The sequence below is a fragment of the Aquarana catesbeiana genome, linkage group LG09, assembly GCF_042186555.1.
Source record: "Aquarana catesbeiana isolate 2022-GZ linkage group LG09, ASM4218655v1, whole genome shotgun sequence".
In the NCBI taxonomy this organism is placed as follows: domain Eukaryota; kingdom Metazoa; phylum Chordata; class Amphibia; order Anura; family Ranidae; genus Aquarana; species Aquarana catesbeiana.
Genome location: NC_133332.1, coordinates 283630503 through 283648684, shown reverse-complemented (window position 1 = coordinate 283648684; position 18182 = coordinate 283630503). Strand labels below are relative to the sequence as shown.

Here is an 18182-nt window from a genome sequence, read left to right as displayed (position 1 = left end):
AGATTAGGAATAATGGTCTGGCTATAACCTGACTGAGTTCTTTGACGATTCTCGGGTGTAAGCTATCCTGTCCTGGAGATTTATTTATGTTAAGCTTCTCTAATCCTTTCTGGACTCTGGCCTCTGGCCTCTGTTAGTCACAAGGGTAGATCCTGTGACGTGTTACTAACAATACAGTCATGGTTGTTATGCCCATTCTTTTCCTGTGTGAAGACTGAGGAGAAGAAAACATTTAGTACAGCTGCCTTCTTGTCATCTGTAACCATCTTTCCTTCATCCTTTATGGGGCCTATGTGTTCCGATCTCGGCTTTTTACCATTAATATATTTTTAAAATGTCTTACTGTCCTCTGCTATATGTCTCTTGAAGTCTTTTTTAGCCACCCGATTGAGTTTTTGTATTCCTTGTAGTGTTGGAATGCTGACAATGACCTGCTTTATACTTTTTAAATGCCATTTTTTTGTCCTTAATATAACATGTTACATTTTGGTTCAGCCACCCAGGTTTAACCTTTGTTCTTCTATATTTATTACTCATTGGAATGCACTTGGTGATGCTTTTTTTAATATGTCCCTAAAGCTCTCCCATTTTTTCTCCGTGTTCAATGTTTCAAGGATTTGGTCCCATTTAATATCTTTTAGTATTGAGCGCAGTTTAGAAAAGTTGGCTCTTTTGAAATTTAGTGTTCTTGTACTAGCCTCGTGCCTCCCTTTCCTATGATTTATACTGAATGTAATAATCCTGTTGTCGCTAGTTCCCAAGTTGTCACAGATTTACACATGTGCAATCAGATCTGTATCATTTGTAATTAAAAGATCTAGCAATGCATCATTTCTAGTCCACCAATTCGGACATAAAGTTGTCCTCTAAGACATTTAGTAAAAACACAGCTACATGCTTAGGTGGGAACAGGTTATAGGAGTTGCCTATATCTCAGTGGCAGGTCATAGCAAGGCAACCAAAAGCAGCCACAAGTTCAATTTGTACTCTTTTTGAGGAGGACACATATAAAGTGCTTCTTTTTTGGTATATGACCCCCACCTGATTAAAAGCTATATATCCTATGGTCTGTGATTGCTGCTGGTGTTGCCACCGAGATTGTGGTACCTTGCTCCATATCTACTGGCAATGTCCACTATCACAACCCTACTGGAGGTCGGTACACAATCTTCTTCTTTAAAGACTTTTTGATTTGAATCTTCCCTTTTGTTCCAAGGTCTTTCTATTAGGGATTCTCCCTACCACATTATCTAGACTTTCTAAGAAACTAATGTGTCATATACTAACAGCAGCCAGATGCCTTGTGGCTCTTCAATGGAAAAGGCAAACACCACCAACCTCCATTGAGTTGTACACTAGGATTAAGGACGTGGAGACTATGGAGTCACTTACTGCTCGCCTTACCGATATGGTTGAGCAACATAATGCAGTCTGGGAGCCTTGGCACTCGCGAGAAGAGAAGTCCTTATGAGAGTCTAATGTGTCCCAATGTCTGGGATCGGGTCCATTGGCTAATATTTTTAAAGCTAGATGCTTAAATGTATATTTTGGTCAAATACTGTTTTTGAAATTTACAGATGTCTTGCTGTTATTATTCATGCATTTCCTTCAGACCTATACTTTTGTTAGATTGTTGGTCTGTTGTGGACCCTATATGGCAGTGATGGCGAACCTTTTTGAGCCCAAGTGCCCAAACTGCAACACAAAACGACTTATTTTTTTAAAAGTGCCAACACCGCAATTAAACCTGAATACCGAGGTTTTAGTTTAGAAAAAACAACTCGTACAGTTGTCCAAACTAATTAACAGCTTTTGTTTAAAAAGAAAAACACAATAACAGAGCTTTCCATTAAACATTTTTTTTTGGGCAGAGTATGGGCACTGAGTATTGCAGAGTATGGGCACTGAGTATTGCAGAGTATGGGCACTGAGTACTGCAGAGTATGGGCACTGAGTACTGCAGAGTATGGGCACTGAGTAGCGCTGTGGGCTGGATCTGTAGTGCCCACAGCACTGCTCATCACCCATACTCTGCAAACGATCTCTCCCCCTCTCCCCTCACACTGTAGGGCGTGCGGGAGCAAGATTCTGGGAGGACGTCCATGGACGCCCTCCCAGAATAAGCCGACCACGCTGTAGCCGTCTTTCGACTATGGCCCGGTCAGCAAGTGGTTATTTCACTCACATTTCAGTAGTTTAAATCGGGTTGTCCTCTGGTTTCCAGCTGGGCTGCGATGTGGGCTCAGTCCCCGGTCACTCCGGTGGTGTCCATAGCTCCTAGGAAGGGATTTCCCACAGCAGGCACGTCAGCAGGTGCGTCGGCAGGGAACGTCAGATGCTCGAGAAGGAGGGGGCGTGGCTTCAGCGCTCGCGTTCGGAGCATGCGTCATGCCCACTCAGACACGTCACCACTAGCCCAGAGAACTGTGGGAGATGTAGTTCGCGGGTGCGGTGTGGACGATTCAGTGATTTGTCAGTGCAGTGTATAATTTCTCAATTGTCACGGCGTGCCCACAGAGACGGCTTGGCGTGCCAGCAGCAGCACGCGTGCCACGAGTTCGCCATCACTGCTATATGATGTCCTCTGTTTGTTGACTTCATAACAATGTGAAAGAAAAGTTTAAAAAAAAATTGTCAATTATAAAAAAAAAAAAACATTTAATGAGTGGCCTGTCCCTTACGCCCAGTCATTGTCGGGATAGTAGAAGTCCCCCATCATGAGGACATTTCCCTGCCTCGCTGGCATTTCTATCTTTAAAAGGAGATCCAACTCCCCCTCTTCCTTCATATTAGGGGGTCTGTAACATACCCCACCATTAATTTTCTGCTTACTGGCAAAAGATAATTTTTTTCCTTTATAAAAGAGGTATATGTATTTTTAGCTATTGCTTGGCAGCCTACTGAAATCCTCCCACCCAATACACATTAATTTTCTTAGGCTGGAAGGGTTCAGAATATTGAAAAAGCAAAGCCCTTAAAATCGAATAAAACGTAATTCTGTTGAAATCTACTATTTGTGGGGTGAATGTGAATTTTGTTTCCATTCCACTCTCATGAGAGGTTTACTCTTTTTTTTTTTTTTTTTTTAGTGTATAGTAACCTCCATAGTGGGGAAGGATCTGGAGATTTTGTTAGATCATAAGCTAAATAATAGCATGCCATGCCAAGTTTTGGTTTCCAAAGCGGGCAAAGTCCTTTCTTGTATTTAGAAAGGTATGGACTCCAGCGAGAGAGATATAATGTTCCCCCTGTACAAATCATTAGTAAGACCTCAGCTGGAATATGCAGTTCAGTTTTGGGCACCAGTTCTCAAAAAGGATATCGGGGAACTGGAGAAAGTACAGAGAAGGGCAACCAAACTGATAAGGAGGCATGGAGTAGCTCAGCTATGAGGAAAGCTTAGAGGAACTGAATTTATTCTCTCTTGAGAAGAGGAGATTAAGGGGGTGAAATAATCAACATGTATAAATACATAAGGGGTCCATATAGTTAACTTGGTGTTGAGTTATTCGCTTTAAGGTCATCACAGAGGGCAAGGGGGCACTCTTTACATCTAGAGAAAAAGAGATATCATCTCCAAACATGGAAAGGTTTCTTGACAGTAAGAGCTGTGAAAATGTGGAATAGACTCCCTCAAGAGCTGGTTCTGGCCAGCTCAGTAGATTGCTTTAACCACTTCCCGACCAGCCGCCGCAGTTACACTGCGGCAGGATGGCACAGCTGCGCAAGCCGTAGTAGCTGTATGTCGGCTCTTTAAGATGCTGTAGCAGGAGCGCGCACCCGCAGCATGTCCACAGCATGTCCCTGGAGCTGATGCGTGTGCCCGGCGGGCACGATGACTGCTGGGCACCTGCGATCGCTCGTGGCAGAGCGAGAATCAGGATCTGTGTGTGTATACACACAAATCCCGGTTCTGTGAGGGAAGAGGAGATAGATCGTGTGTTCCTACTAGGTAGGAACAATGATCTCTCTCCTCCTCTAGTCAGCCAGATGCCCCCCACAGTTAGAAACACACATAGAGAACACAGTTAACCCCTTGATCGCCCCCTAGTGTAAACCCCTTCCCTGCCAGTGACATTTATACACTAATCAGTGGCTACTTTTAGCTCTGATCGCTGTATAAATGTCACTGGTCCCAAAAAAGTGTCATAAGTGTCCGATGTGTCCGTTGCAATCCCGATAAAAATCGCAGATCACCACCATTACTATTAAAAAAATAATAAAAATGCCATAAATCTATCCCCTGTTTAGGTTATATTTATAATTGTGGTTTTTAGGGTGCGCTGCTTAGAGGTTTTTCACCTTTATTTACAACTATCCCCTATTTTGTTGACGCAATAACTTTTGCGAAAATCAATCAATATACGTTTATTGTGATTTTTTTTACCAAAAATATGTAGAAGAATACATATTGGCCTAAACTGATGAAGAAATTTGTTTTTGTTTTTTTGGGATATTTATTATAGCAAAAAGTACAAAATATTGTGTTTTTTTCAAAATTGTCGCTCTTTTTTTGTTTATAGCGCAAAAAATAAAAACCGCAGAGGTGACCAAATACCACCAAAAAAAAAACTCTATTTGTGGGGGAAAAAGGACTTAAATTTTATTTGGTTACAACATCGCACGACCGCTCAATTGTCAGTTAAAGAGAAGCAGTGCCCTATCACAAAAAATGGCCTGGTCAGGAAGGGGGCAAATCCTTCCAGGGCTGAAGTGGTTAAAAAAGGACTGGATTCTTTATTGGTTGAACTAGATGGACTTGTGTCTTTTTTCAACCTGACTGACTAACTATGTAACTATGTAACCTGTGTGGCAAAAGTACCCTCAATTTTACATAAGTGAAATACTGTATGTGGACATTTTTACATTGATTGTATTCAAAATTGTAATACACAGTATGTTTGTATCTTTACAGCTAATATTTCAGTTATCTGTGACAACAAATTTGAGATGTGTTTATTCAATCTGTTAGGTTCTCTGCATCACGGTTACAGCTTGTCTTCACCTGTTTTTTATGGCGGCCTTTGCTTGGATGTTAGTTGAAGGCCTACTATTGTGGAGTAAAGTTGTTGCAGTAAACATGAGTGAAGGCAGAAGAATGAAATTTTACTACATCACTGGATGGGGTGAGTTGAAGTTTCCATTATCTAAGGAGGATTTAAACTATAAATTAGATTTTAAATGATATTTTCATGGAAACACAGGTAGTTAAAGGTCCTACATTTTTAGTCACCAGCTATGATGTATGTTCCATTCAAAAACATAATATCAGAATGAGATGTTGCAAGGAACCTGTTTCACATATTGGAAATGACCTTAAAGGGGTTGTAAGCCCTCATGTTTTTTCACCTTAATGCATCTGTCACTGACCAGCCCCCCAGCCAGCCCCCCGTTTTACTCACCTTACCTGAGTCCTGTGATTCACACGCCAGAGATGAGCTCTTCCCCTCTGCCTGTTGTTTCGGCTCTTGAGTGGATAGATTGAAAGCAGTGCAGCCATTGGCTCCTGCTGCTGTCAATCAAATCCAATGATGTGGGCATCAGGGAGCAGGGCCGAGTCCGGCATTCTGCATCCATGGATGCAAATGCTGGACTCGGGAGTGCGCCCGCAATGTAACCCCCTGGGAAAGTGTTTCTCCTAGGGGTTTATAAGATGCGGGGAGGAGCTACCAGCGCCGCCAGGGGACCCCGGAAGTTGAGGAATGGGGCCACTCTGTGCAAAACGAACTGCACAGGAGGTAAGTATGACAAGTTTGTTATTAAAAAAAACAAAACAAAGCTTTACAATCAATTTAACGGAAAAATCAGACATTTGCTTCTTGCTGAACTTCTCTGATCTTTGTATTGCTTCTCATAGGCACTTTTAGCTGCTGGTATTGGAATGCATATGTATAACACAATGCATTATATTGTGTTTTTAGTGCTTTCCACCTGCACAACAGTAAATTCCCAGAAATACATGCTTCTAATATATAATGTGTGTGTGTGTGTGTGTATATATATATATATATATATATATACAGGGCCGTCTTTAATTTTGATTGGGCCCTGGGCAAACATTTTCTTGGGGCCCCCCCTCCATTCTGAGACATAAAAAAATAGCAGGTAGACTCAAAATCAGTTTACTGCAGCAGATCACGCAGCGATTGCAATTGTTTGCCAGAGGTTACAGCCTATCATTACTGCTCAATGGCTGGTTTCTAGAGGTTACAACACATAATTTCTGCTTGCCGATTGGTTGCTAGAGGTTAATGTACATTATTAGCACTCACTAATTGGTTGCTAGGGGTTACAGCACATCATTAGCACTTACTGATTGGTTGCTAGAGATTAAAGCAGATCACTACTGTTTGCTGATTGGTTGCTAGAGGTTCATGCACATCATTACCTCTCACTGAGCAGTGGAGCAATCCCAAATAATTGAGCAAGTAAAGGGGCACATTAATACACATACTACAGGAGAGGTCCAGAGACTGCGGACATACTGCTGAAGACACTCAGAGACTGCGGAAATACTGCAGGAGATTACCAGAGACTGCGGACATACTGCAGGAGATTACCAGAGACTGCGGACATACTGCAGGAGACAATCAGAGACTGCGGACATACTGCAGGAGACAATCAGAGACTGCGGACATACTGCAGGAGACAATCAGAGACTGCGGAAATACTGCAGGAGACACTCAGAGACTGCGGACATACTGCACGAAACAATCAGAGACTGCGGACATACTGCAGGAGATTACCAGAGACTGCGGACATACTGCAGGAGACAATCAGAGACTGCGGACATACTGCAGGAGACAATCAGAGACTGCGGACATACTGCAGGAGACAATCAGAGACTGCGGACATACGGCAGGAGACAATCAGAGACTGCGGACATACTGAAGGAGACAATCAGAGACTGCGGAAATAATGCAGGAGACAATCAGAGACTGCAGACATACTGCAGGAGACAATCAGAGACTGCGGACATACTGCAGGAGATTACCAGAGACTGCGGACATACGGCAGGAGACAATCAGAGACTGCGGAAATACTGCAGGAGACAATCAGAGACTGCGAAAATACTGCAGGAGACACTCAGAGACTGCGGACATACTGCAGGAGATTACCAGAGACTGCGGACATACTGCAGGAGACAATCAGAGACTGCGGACATACTGCAGGAGACAATCAGAGACTGCGGACATACTGCAGGAGACAATCAGAGACTGCGGAAATACTGCAGGAGACACTCAGAGACTGCGGATATACTGCAGGAGACAATCAGAGACTGCAGAAATACTGCAGGAGACACTCAGAGACTGCGGACATACTGCAGGAGACATTCAGAGACTGCGGAAATACTGCAGGAGACACTCAGAGACTGCGGACATACTGCAGGAGATTACCAGAGACTGCGGACATACTGCAGGAGACAATCAGAGACTGCGGACATACTGCAGGAGATTACCAGAGACTGCGGACATACTGCAGGAGACAGAGACTGCGGACATACTGCAGGAGACAATCAGAGACTGCGGACATACTGCAGGAGATTACCAGAGACTGCGGACATACGGCAGGAGACAATCAGAGACTGCGGAAATACTGCAGGAGACAATCAGAGACTGCGAAAATACTGCAGGAGACACTCAGAGACTGCGGACATACTGCAGGAGATTACCAGAGACTGCGGACATACTGCAGGAGACAATCAGAGACTGCGGACATACTGCAGGAGACAATCAGAGACTGCGGACATACTGCAGGAGACAATCAGAGGCTGCGGACATACTGCAGGAGACAATCAGAGACTGCGGACATACTGCAGGAGATTACCAGAGACTGCGGACATACTGCAGGAGACACTCAGAGACTGCGGACATACTGCAGGAGACAATCAGAGACTGCAGAAATACTGCAGGAGACACTCAGAGACTGCGGACATACTGCAGGAGATTACCAGAGACTGCGGACATACTGCAGGAGACAATCAGAGACTGCGGACATACTGCAGGAGATTACCAGAGACTGCGGACATACTGCAGGAGACAGAGACTGCGGACATACTGCAGGAGACAATCAGAGACTGCGGAAATACTGCAGGAGACACTCAGAGACTGCGGACATACTGCAGGAGATGATCAGAGGCTGCGGACATATTGCAGGAGACAATCAGAGACTGCGGAAATACTGCAGGAGACACTCAGAGACTGCGGACATACTGCAGGAGATTACCAGAGACTGCGGACATACTGCAGGAGACAATCAGAGACTGCGGACATACTGCAGGAGACAATCAGAGACTGCGGACATACTGCAGGAGACAATCAGAGACTGCGGACATACTGCAGGAGACAATCAGAGACTGCGGACATACTGCAGGAGACAATCAGAGACTGCGGAAATACTGCAGGAGACACTCAGAGACTGCGGATATACTGCAGGAGACAATCAGAGACTGCAGAAATACTGCAGGAGACACTCAGAGACTGCGGACATACTGCAGGAGACATTCAGAGACTGCAGAAATACTGCAGGAGACACTCAGAGACTGCGGACATACTGCAGGAGACATTCAGAGACTGCGGAAATACTGCAGGAGACACTCAGAGACTGCGGACATACTGCAGGAGATTACCAGAGACTGCGGACATACTGCAGGAGACAATCAGAGACTGCGGACATACTGCAGGAGATTACCAGAGACTGCGGACATACTGCAGGAGACAGAGACTGCGGACATACTGCAGGAGACAATCAGAGACTGCGGAAATACTGCAGGAGACACTCAGAGACTGCGGACATACTGCAGGAGACGATCAGAGGCTGCGGACATATTGCAGGAGACAATCAGAGACTGCGGAAATACTGCAGGAGACACTCAGAGACTGCGGACATACTGCAGGAGATTACCAGAGACTGCGGACATACTGCAGGAGACAATCAGAGACTGCGGACATACTGCAGGAGACAATCAGAGACTGCGGACATACTGCAGGAGACAATCAGAGACTGCGGACATACTGCAGGAGACAATCAGAGACTGCGGACATACTGCAGGAGACAATCAGAGACTGCGGAAATACTGCAGGAGACAATCAGAGACTGCGGACATACTGCAGGAGACAATCAGAGACTGCGGACATACTGCAGGAGATTACCAGAGACTGCGGACATACTGCAGGAGACAATCAGAGACTGCGGACATACTGCAGGAGACAATCAGAGACTGCGGAAATACTGCAGGAGACACTCAGAGACTGCGGACATACTGCAGGAGACGATCAGAGACTGCGGACATACTGCAGGAGACAATCAGAGACTGCGGACATAGTTACATAGTTACATAGTAGGTGAGGTTGAAAAAAGACACAAGTCCATCAAGTCCAACCTATGTGTGTGATTATGTGTCAGTATTACATTACATATCCCTGTATATTGCGGTCATTCAGGTGATTATCTAATAGTTTCTTGAAGCTATCAATGCTCCCCGCTGAGACCACCGCCTGTGGAAGGGAATTCCACATCCTTGCCGCTCTTACAGTAAAGAACCCTCTACGTAGTTTAAGGTTAAACCTCTTTTCCTCTAATTGCAATGAGTGGCCACGAGTCTTATTAAACTCTCTTCTGCGAAAAAGTTTTATCCCTATTGTGGGGTCACCAGTACAGTATTTGTAAATTGAAATCATATCCCCTCTCAAGCGTCTCTTCTCCAGAGAGAATAAGTTCAGTCCTCGCAACCTTTCCTCATAACTAAGATCCTCCAGACCCTTTATTAGCTTTGTTGCCCTTCTTTGTACTCGCTCCATTTCCAGTACGTCCCTCCTGAGGACTGGTGCCCAGAACTGGACAGCATACTCCAGGTGCGGGCGGACCAGAGTCTTGTAGAGCGGGAGAATTATCGTTTTATCTCTGCAGTTGATCCCCCTTTTAATGCATGCCAATATTCTGTTTGCTTTATTAGCAGCAGCTTGGCATTGCATGCCGTTGCTGAGCCTATCATCCACTAGGACCCCCAAGTCCTTTTCCATCCTAGATTCCCCCAGAGGTTCTCCCCCCAGTGTATAGATTGCATTCATATTTTTGACACCCAAATGCATTATTTTACATTTTTCTACATTGAACCTCATTTGCCATGTAGTCGCCCACCCCATTAATTTGTTCAGGTCTTTTTGCAAGATTTCCACATCCTGCGGAGAAGTTATTGCCCTGCTTAGCTTAGTATCGTCTGCAAATACAGAGATGGAACTGTTTATCCCATCCTCCAGGTCATTTATGAACAAATTAAATAGGATTGGTCCCAGCACAGAACCCTGGGGGACCCCACTACCCACCCCTGACCATTCTGAGTACTCCCCATTTATCACCACCCTCTGAACACGCCCTTGTAGCCAGTTTTCAATCCATGTACTCACCCTATGGTCCATGCCAACGCACCTTATTTTGTACAGTAAACGTTTATGGGGAACTGTGTCAAATGCTTTTGCAAAATCCAGATACACCACGTCTACGGGCCTTCCTTTATCTAGATGGCAACTCACCTCCTCATAGAAGGTTAATAGATTGGTTTGGCAAGAACGATTCTTCATGAATCCATGCTGATTACTGCTAATGATATCATTCTTATTACTAAAATCTTGTATATAGTCCCTTATCATCCCCTCCAAGAGTTTACATACTATTGATGTTAGGCTAACTGGTCTGTAATTCCCAGGGATGTTTTTTGGGCCCTTTTTAAATATTGGTGCTACATTGGCTTTTCTCCAATCAGCTGGCACCATTCCAGTCAATAGACTGTCTGTAAAAATTAGGAACAACGGTCTGGCAATCACCTGACTGAGTTCCCTAAGTACCCTCGGATGCAAGCCATCTGGTCCCGGTGATTTATTAATGTTAAGTTTCTCAAGTCTAATTTTAATTCCGTCCTCTGTTAACCATGTAGGTGCTTCCTGTGTTGTGTCATGAGGATAAACACTGCAGTTTTGGTTACTGAAGCCCCCCGATTCACTCGTGAATACTGAGGAGAAGAATAAATTCAATACCTCTGCCATCTCCCCATCCTTTGTAACCAGATGTCCTTCCTCATTCTTTATGGGGCCAATATGGTCTGTCCTCCCTTTTTTACTGTTTACATACTTAAAGAATTTCTTGGGATTTTTTTTGCTCTCCTCCGCTATGTGTCTTTCATGTTCTATCTTAGCCATCCTAATTGCACCCTTACATTTCTTATTGCATTCTTTATAAATTCTGAATGCTGTGGATGATCCCTCAACCTTGTATTTTTTGAAGGCCTTCTCCTTTGCTTTTATATGCATTTTTACATTGGAGTTAAGCCATCCAGGATGTTTGTTCGCTCTTTTAAATTTATTACCCAATGGGATACATTGGCTAATGCCCTTATTTAATATGCTCTTAAAGCAAACCCATCTCTCCTCTGTATTCTTTGTTCCTAATATTTTATCCCAATTTATGCCTTTTAGCAAGGTTTGTAGTTTAGGGAAGTTGGCTCTTTTGAAATTCAGTGTCTTTGTGTTCCCTTCATGTCTCCTATTTGTGTGATTTATACTGAAACTAATTGACCTGTGATCGCTGTTACCTAAATTGCCCCGTATTTCCACATCTGTTATCAGGTCTGTATTGTTGGTAATCAGTAGATCTAGTAATGTTTTATTTCTAGTTGGTGCGTCTACCATCTGACCCATAAAATTGTCCTGCAAGACATTAAGGAACTGGCGAGCCTTAAATGAATGCGCGGTTCCCTCCGCCCAGTCTATGTCTGGATAATTAAAATCCCCCATTATGATAACACTTCCCATCCTTGCTGCTAATCCAATTTGTGATAGGAGATCCGTCTCCACTTCCTCCCTCAGGTTAGGGGGCCTATAGCATACTCCCAGTATTATTTTCCCCTTAGCTTCATCCCTTTGGAGCTCTACCCATAAAGATTCCACCTCCTCCCTAGCCCCCTCAGTGATGTCATCTCTCACATTCACTTGTACATTATTCTTGATATATAGGCATACCCCTCCCCCTTTTTTACCCTCTCTATCCTTGCGGTATAGGGTATACCCTTGAATGTTTGCCAGCCAATCATGAGAGCTGTTGAACCAGGTCTCTGAAATTCCCACAAAATCCAAATCCTCCTTGTACAACAGTATCTCTAGTTCACCCATCTTGTCCGCCAGGCTCCTGGCATTGGTGAACATGCCACATAGTTTAGACCGGTCGCATATTGTCCTCGTATTGGGTGTTTCAAGATTGCAACTTGGACTTGCTACTATACTCACCTTGTGTTTTTGTGCTTTGGTTAACCTACCACTAATGCCCCCAATACTACCCTCTGGAATATCTTCCGCGCTGGCTATCACTGTCTCTGGACCCTCCCCCCCATCGCCTAGTTTACTACATACTGCAGGAGACACTCAGAGACTGCGGACATACTGCAGGAGATTACCAGAGACTGCGGACATACTGCAGGAGACAATCAGAGACTGCGGACATACTGCAGGAGACAATCAGAGACTGCGGACATACTGCAGGAGACAATCAGAGACTGCGGAAATACTGCAGGAGACAATCAGAGACTGCGGACATACTGCAGGAGATTACCAGAGACTGCGGACATACTGCAGGAGACAATCAGAGACTGCGGACATACTGCAGGAGACAATCAGAGACTGCGGAAATACTGCAGGAGACACTCAGAGACTGCGGACATACTGCAGGAGACGATCAGAGACTGCGGACATACTGCAGGAGACAATCAGAGACTGCGGACATACTGCAGGAGACACTCAGAGAATGCGGACATACTGCAGGAGATTACCAGAGACTGCGGACATACTGCAGGAGATTACCAGAGACTGCGGACATACTGCAGGAGACAATCAGAGACTGCGGACATACTGCAGGAGACAATCAGAGACTGCGGACATACTGCAGGAGACAATCAGAGACTGCGGACATACTGCAGGAGACACTCAGAGAATGCGGACATACTGCAGGAGATTACCAGAGACTGCGGACATACTGCAGGAGACAATCAGAGACTGCGGACATACTGCAGGAGACAATCAGAGACTGCGGACATACTGCAGGAGACAATCAGAGACTGCGGACATACTGCAGGAGACAATCAGAGACTGCGGACATACTGCAGGAGACAATCAGAGACTGCGGACATACTGCAGGAGACAATCAGAGACTGCGGACATACTGCAGGAGACAATCAGAGACTGCGGAAATACTGCAGGAGACAATCAGAGACTACGGAAATACTGCAGGAGACAATCAGAGACTGCGGACATACTGCAGGAGACAATCAGAGACTGCGGACATACTGCAGGAGACAATCAGAGGCTGCGGACATACTGCAGGAGACAATCAGAGACTGCGGACATACTGCAGGAGACAATCAGAGACTGCGGACATACTGCAGGAGATTACCAGAGACTGCGGACATACTGCAGGAGACAATCAGAGACTGTGGAAATACTGCAGGAGACACTCAGAGACTGCGGACATACTGCAGGAGACAATCAGAGACTGCGGAAATACTGCAGGAGACACTCAGAGACTGCGGACATACTGCAGGAGACAATCAGAGACTGCGGAAATACTGCAGGAGACAATCAGAGACTGCGGACATACTGCAGGAGACAATCAGAGACTGCGGAAATACTGCAGGAGACACTCAGAGACTGCGGACATACTGCAGGAGACAATCAGAGACTGCGGAAATACTGCAGGAGATACTCAGAGACTGCGGACATATTGCAGGAGACAATCAGAGACTGCGGACATACTGCAGGAGACAATCAGAGACTGCGGACATACTGCAGGAGACAATCAGAGACTGCGGACATACTGCAGGAGACAATCAGAGACTGCGGACATACTGCAGGAGACAGAGACTGCAGACATTATACAGGGGATGGTCAGAGAACTTTCAGCAATGCATAGCTTTACAGTTAAATAACACAGCTCAGGGTTTAAACAGTCAGGCATTTTATGGTTGTAAGGACATACCTGGCCAGCCAAACTCATTACATACATTCAAGACTGTGGGCGGGGCTTCCACTCTCTGCTCTCACTAAAGCAGCTGGGAGCCCCACTGATGCTTTGTTGGGTGGGCCCTGGGCCCACATCACCCGTGAATTGTCGCCCCGATGACAGCTTTGCAGAGCGCACAGAGGACATGGGAGGATGTATTCCGCGCTAGCCAGCTGAGAGGGGCGGGGCCTGGAGCTCCACTGACGCTCTGACCCCGCCCACGTGCAGCCTGTGTACTGGGAGTGTACATATCGGTGAGAGCTCTCTTCGCTGATTGTACCGCTGTCTGGAAGCCTGTGGCGATCGTTTGTGGATCTACATCTATCATCCCAGCTAAAGTTCCAGCCACTGTGGAGGGCAAACCCCAAGCTGTTAGCCTCTGATCAGAGGCATAGAGCTATCTGGTAAGCCTTCAATCTATACCAGGTGACGGGATTTCAACACGGTGACAGTCACGAATTTATTATTCAAAGTCACATTTAATTGCTTTTTTGGACATTTGTTTTGACATAATTTTTGCATCTTTGGACTTTTTTCTGAATGTGTGGATAAAAAACTGGGAATAGTCACGCATATATATCACTATAGTGAAGCATTCATGTTATTGTTCACGCATATATATCACTATAGTGAAGCATTCATGTTATTGTTCATTTCTATTTTTTTCTTTTATCACATATGAAAGTTGTTGGTGCTTTAATAGTAATATCAATTTTTGTTGTATTTTTGCATTTATATCCAGCGCTGTGCTTTTTGTTATATCTATTTAGTAGTGCCCTTATCAAGGTATAGTGCATAGCTGCAGGATTTTCCTTCACGGGTGATATTCACTAAGTTACTGTTTGTACACCTAGCGCAAATTTTTTCTTTAGAAACAAGTCGTGTTGTATGTTCTGTATAAATCTTGTATAAATCTTATGCTGCGCACACACAATCAGATTTTCCAACAACAAATGTTCGATGGGAGCTTGCTGTTGGAAATTTCAACAGTGTGTAGGCTCCATCAGACATTTTTTATCGGAATTTCCGACTACAAAAATTTGAGAGCTGGATCTCAAAATGTTCTACAACAAAATCCATCGTCGGAAATTCCGAGTGTGTGTACACAATTCCAACGCACAAAATTCCACGCATGCTCTGAATCAAGTACTAGATGGAAGCGCTCCGTCTGGTAAAACTAGCGTTCGTAATGGAGATAGCACATCCGTCACGCTGCAAATTTTGAAATCTTTCAATGCAGCACATTCTCTTCTTCTTTATAATGCTAGAATAATGAAGTTGCTTTGCAGCTGATATTCACACAGAGTTCTCACAAATTGATTTCTTTCTTATTTCTTGTGATCTCATGAATAATTTTTTTTTTCACCAGATCTCCAGAATAATGTTTTTAATTTTTCCTTATAGTAATCTCTTTTTTTAAAATCAAGATCTCCTGTTTTTAATTTTTTTTCTAGTGATCTCGATAATATTTTTTTTTGTTTTGTGTGTCAAGTTACCACAACACCATTATTATCTTGTATTTTTTAACCTCAAGGAGATTGGTTGGTGTTGGTGTCCCTTGTTAATTTTACATTGTCTTTTTGAAATGTACCTGCCTACTCTCAAACAAACTGTCCTTTTTTAACCACTTCCCGCCCGCCCTATAGCGGATTGACGTCCGGGAAGTGGTTCTGTTATCATGACTGGACTTCATATGACGTCCAGCAGGATAACATGCCACAGCGCACCCCTGGGGGCGCGCATTGCGGCGATCGGTGGAGCGGTGTGTCAGTCTGACACACCGCTACACTGATCTTGGTAAAAAGCCTCCGCCGGAGGCTCTTTACCACGTGATCAGCCGTGTCCAATCACGGCTGATCACGCTGTCAATAGGAAGAGCCGTTGATCGGCTCTTCCTCACTCGCGTCTGACAGACACGATTAGAGGAGAGCCGATCGGCGGCTCTCCTGGCAGGGGGGGTCTGCGCTGATTGTTTATCAGCGCAGCCCCCCCCTCAGATCACCACACTGGACCACCAGGGATCGCCACTAGGACCACCAGGGAAGGGGCAACATGTGGATGGCCAGGTATGTACCCCATGGCCATCCACATGTGCCCAGTGTGCCAAATCTGTGCCAATTAGTGCCCACAAATGGGCACTAATTGGCACCATTATGTTGCAGTGATGCCCAGCAATGCCACCCTTAGGGGCATCACTGCAAACAAGCAGTGCCATCAGTGCCACCCATCAGTGTCCATTCATGCCACCTGTCAGTGCCCATCCGTGCCCATCAATCAGTGCCCATCCATGCCCATCTGTGCCAACTATCAGTGCCACCCATAAGTAACCATCAATGCCACCTATGAGTGCCCATCAATGCCACCTATGAGTGCCCATCAGTGCCGCCTATAAGTGCCCATCTGTGCCACCTATGAGTGCCCATCAGTGCCGCATACCAGTGCCACCTATCAGTGCCCATCAGTGCCGCCTATCAGTGCCCATCAGTGCCGCCTATCAGTGCCCATCATCAGTGCCCGTCAGTGCCACCTCATCAGTGCCACCTCATTGGTGCCACCTCATCGGTGCCCATCAGTGCTGCCGTATCAGTGCCCGTCAGTGCCCGTCAGTGCAGCCATATCAGTGCCCGTCATTGAAGAAGAAAACGTACTTATTTACAAAAAAGTTTTAACAGAAACAAAGAAAAACTTGTTTTTTTTTCAAAATTTTCGGTCCTTTTTTATTTGTTGTGCAAAAAATAAAAACCGCAGAGGTGATCAAATACCACCAAAAGAAAGCTCTATTTGTGGGAACAAAATGATAAAAAATTTGTTTGGGTACAGTGTAACATGACCGCGCAATTGTCATTCAAATTGCGACAGCGCTGAAAGCTGAAAATTGGTCTGGGCGGGAAGGTGTCTAAGTGCCTGGTATTGAAGTGGTTAATTATAACACATAGCCAATGACTTCAGAAAAAAATATACATTTATTAGGGGTCATAACAAAATAAAGAGGAAGGCAACGCTGGATAAACTGGTGAAATTAGGGAAGCCTTTGTACCCCAGGGCACACATCAACTATTTGACAGGCAAAATTGGGAGCCTGAGGAGTCCATTTAATAGGGAGCACAATCCAATCCAGGACTCTGAGAGATCAGGAACAGCAGCAGATGACATATATGTCCCCAGGCTGTGGTCTTACAACAGCCTGCGCCTTGTGCCAGACCAGACTGAACCCAGGCCATCACTCTCTTGTCTTCCTTACATGCTTGCTTCTACGCTTGCTTCCAGGCTTTGGCTCTGGTGTTAGAGTTGTGGCAGGAGGTGGAGGAGGAGGAGGATAGTCCAACTCACACAGGTGGGTTTTCCTTGTGATTTCGCCCCTCAACCACTTATTTAGGGCCATATATATATCAATTCCTCAGAAAAGAAGCGTTGGCCCACCTCCATTTCCTGCATTTTGTTAGCAGCTATGCAGGCATAGGCCTCAAGAAGACTGGTGGGGGTTCTGAGGGCCGCAGAAGCCTGCCGAATTAACCCAACTGCTGACTCCTCCACGCTCCTCCCCTCCCTGGGCCTTTTTTGTAGAAGGTGGAGGGGAGGGACCTGGGATTCGGTCAGGCTACTGGGCCTGGCCACCTCCTGGCTGCCACTTACCCCGCCACCTCCTGGCTGCCACTTTCTACAGCCTCCTCCTGGCTGAGGATTCCCTGTGTATGAAAAAGGGACATAGTTTTAGTTTATTGATCATCAATCACACCCAATTTTGAGAAATATGTTGAACAATGCTATACCTGACTCAAGCTGGGCTCCTCCACATCTTCTTCCTGGGTGGAAGTACCAGGTTGGACGTCGGAAGCCTCAGCAGGGGTAAAAGGAAGAGAGTGGAAGGAAGGGTTGAGAATGATGGCCTGATTTTAGTCTGGTCTAACAGAAATTGCAGTCTGTCGTAGTATCACAGCCTGGGGACATAAATGTCATCTGTTGCTGCTCCTGATCTCTGGGAATCCTGGACATTCTTGCGCTTCCTATTATATGTACTCCTCAGTCCACCAATTTTGCACTTCAAATCTGCGGCTTCACAAATTCCAGCAATTTATCCAGTGCTGCCTTCCTCTTTAGTCGATTTGTATAAAAGGGGTGTTTTGTCTGCCACAGACAGG

The 18182-nt window shown here is 45.3% G+C and overlaps 1 protein-coding gene across 1 annotated transcript in view; it reads left to right on the top strand.

Moving 5' to 3' along the window:
- ADGRD2 (adhesion G protein-coupled receptor D2) overlaps window positions 1-18182 on the top strand; it is a 1056485-nt gene that overhangs the window by 433508 nt on the left and 604795 nt on the right. The window contains exon 17 of the mRNA XM_073600363.1: window positions 4973-5126. Within this exon, the coding sequence (XP_073456464.1) occupies window positions 4973-5126 (154 nt within the window). The remainder of the gene's footprint in view (window positions 1-4972; window positions 5127-18182) is intronic.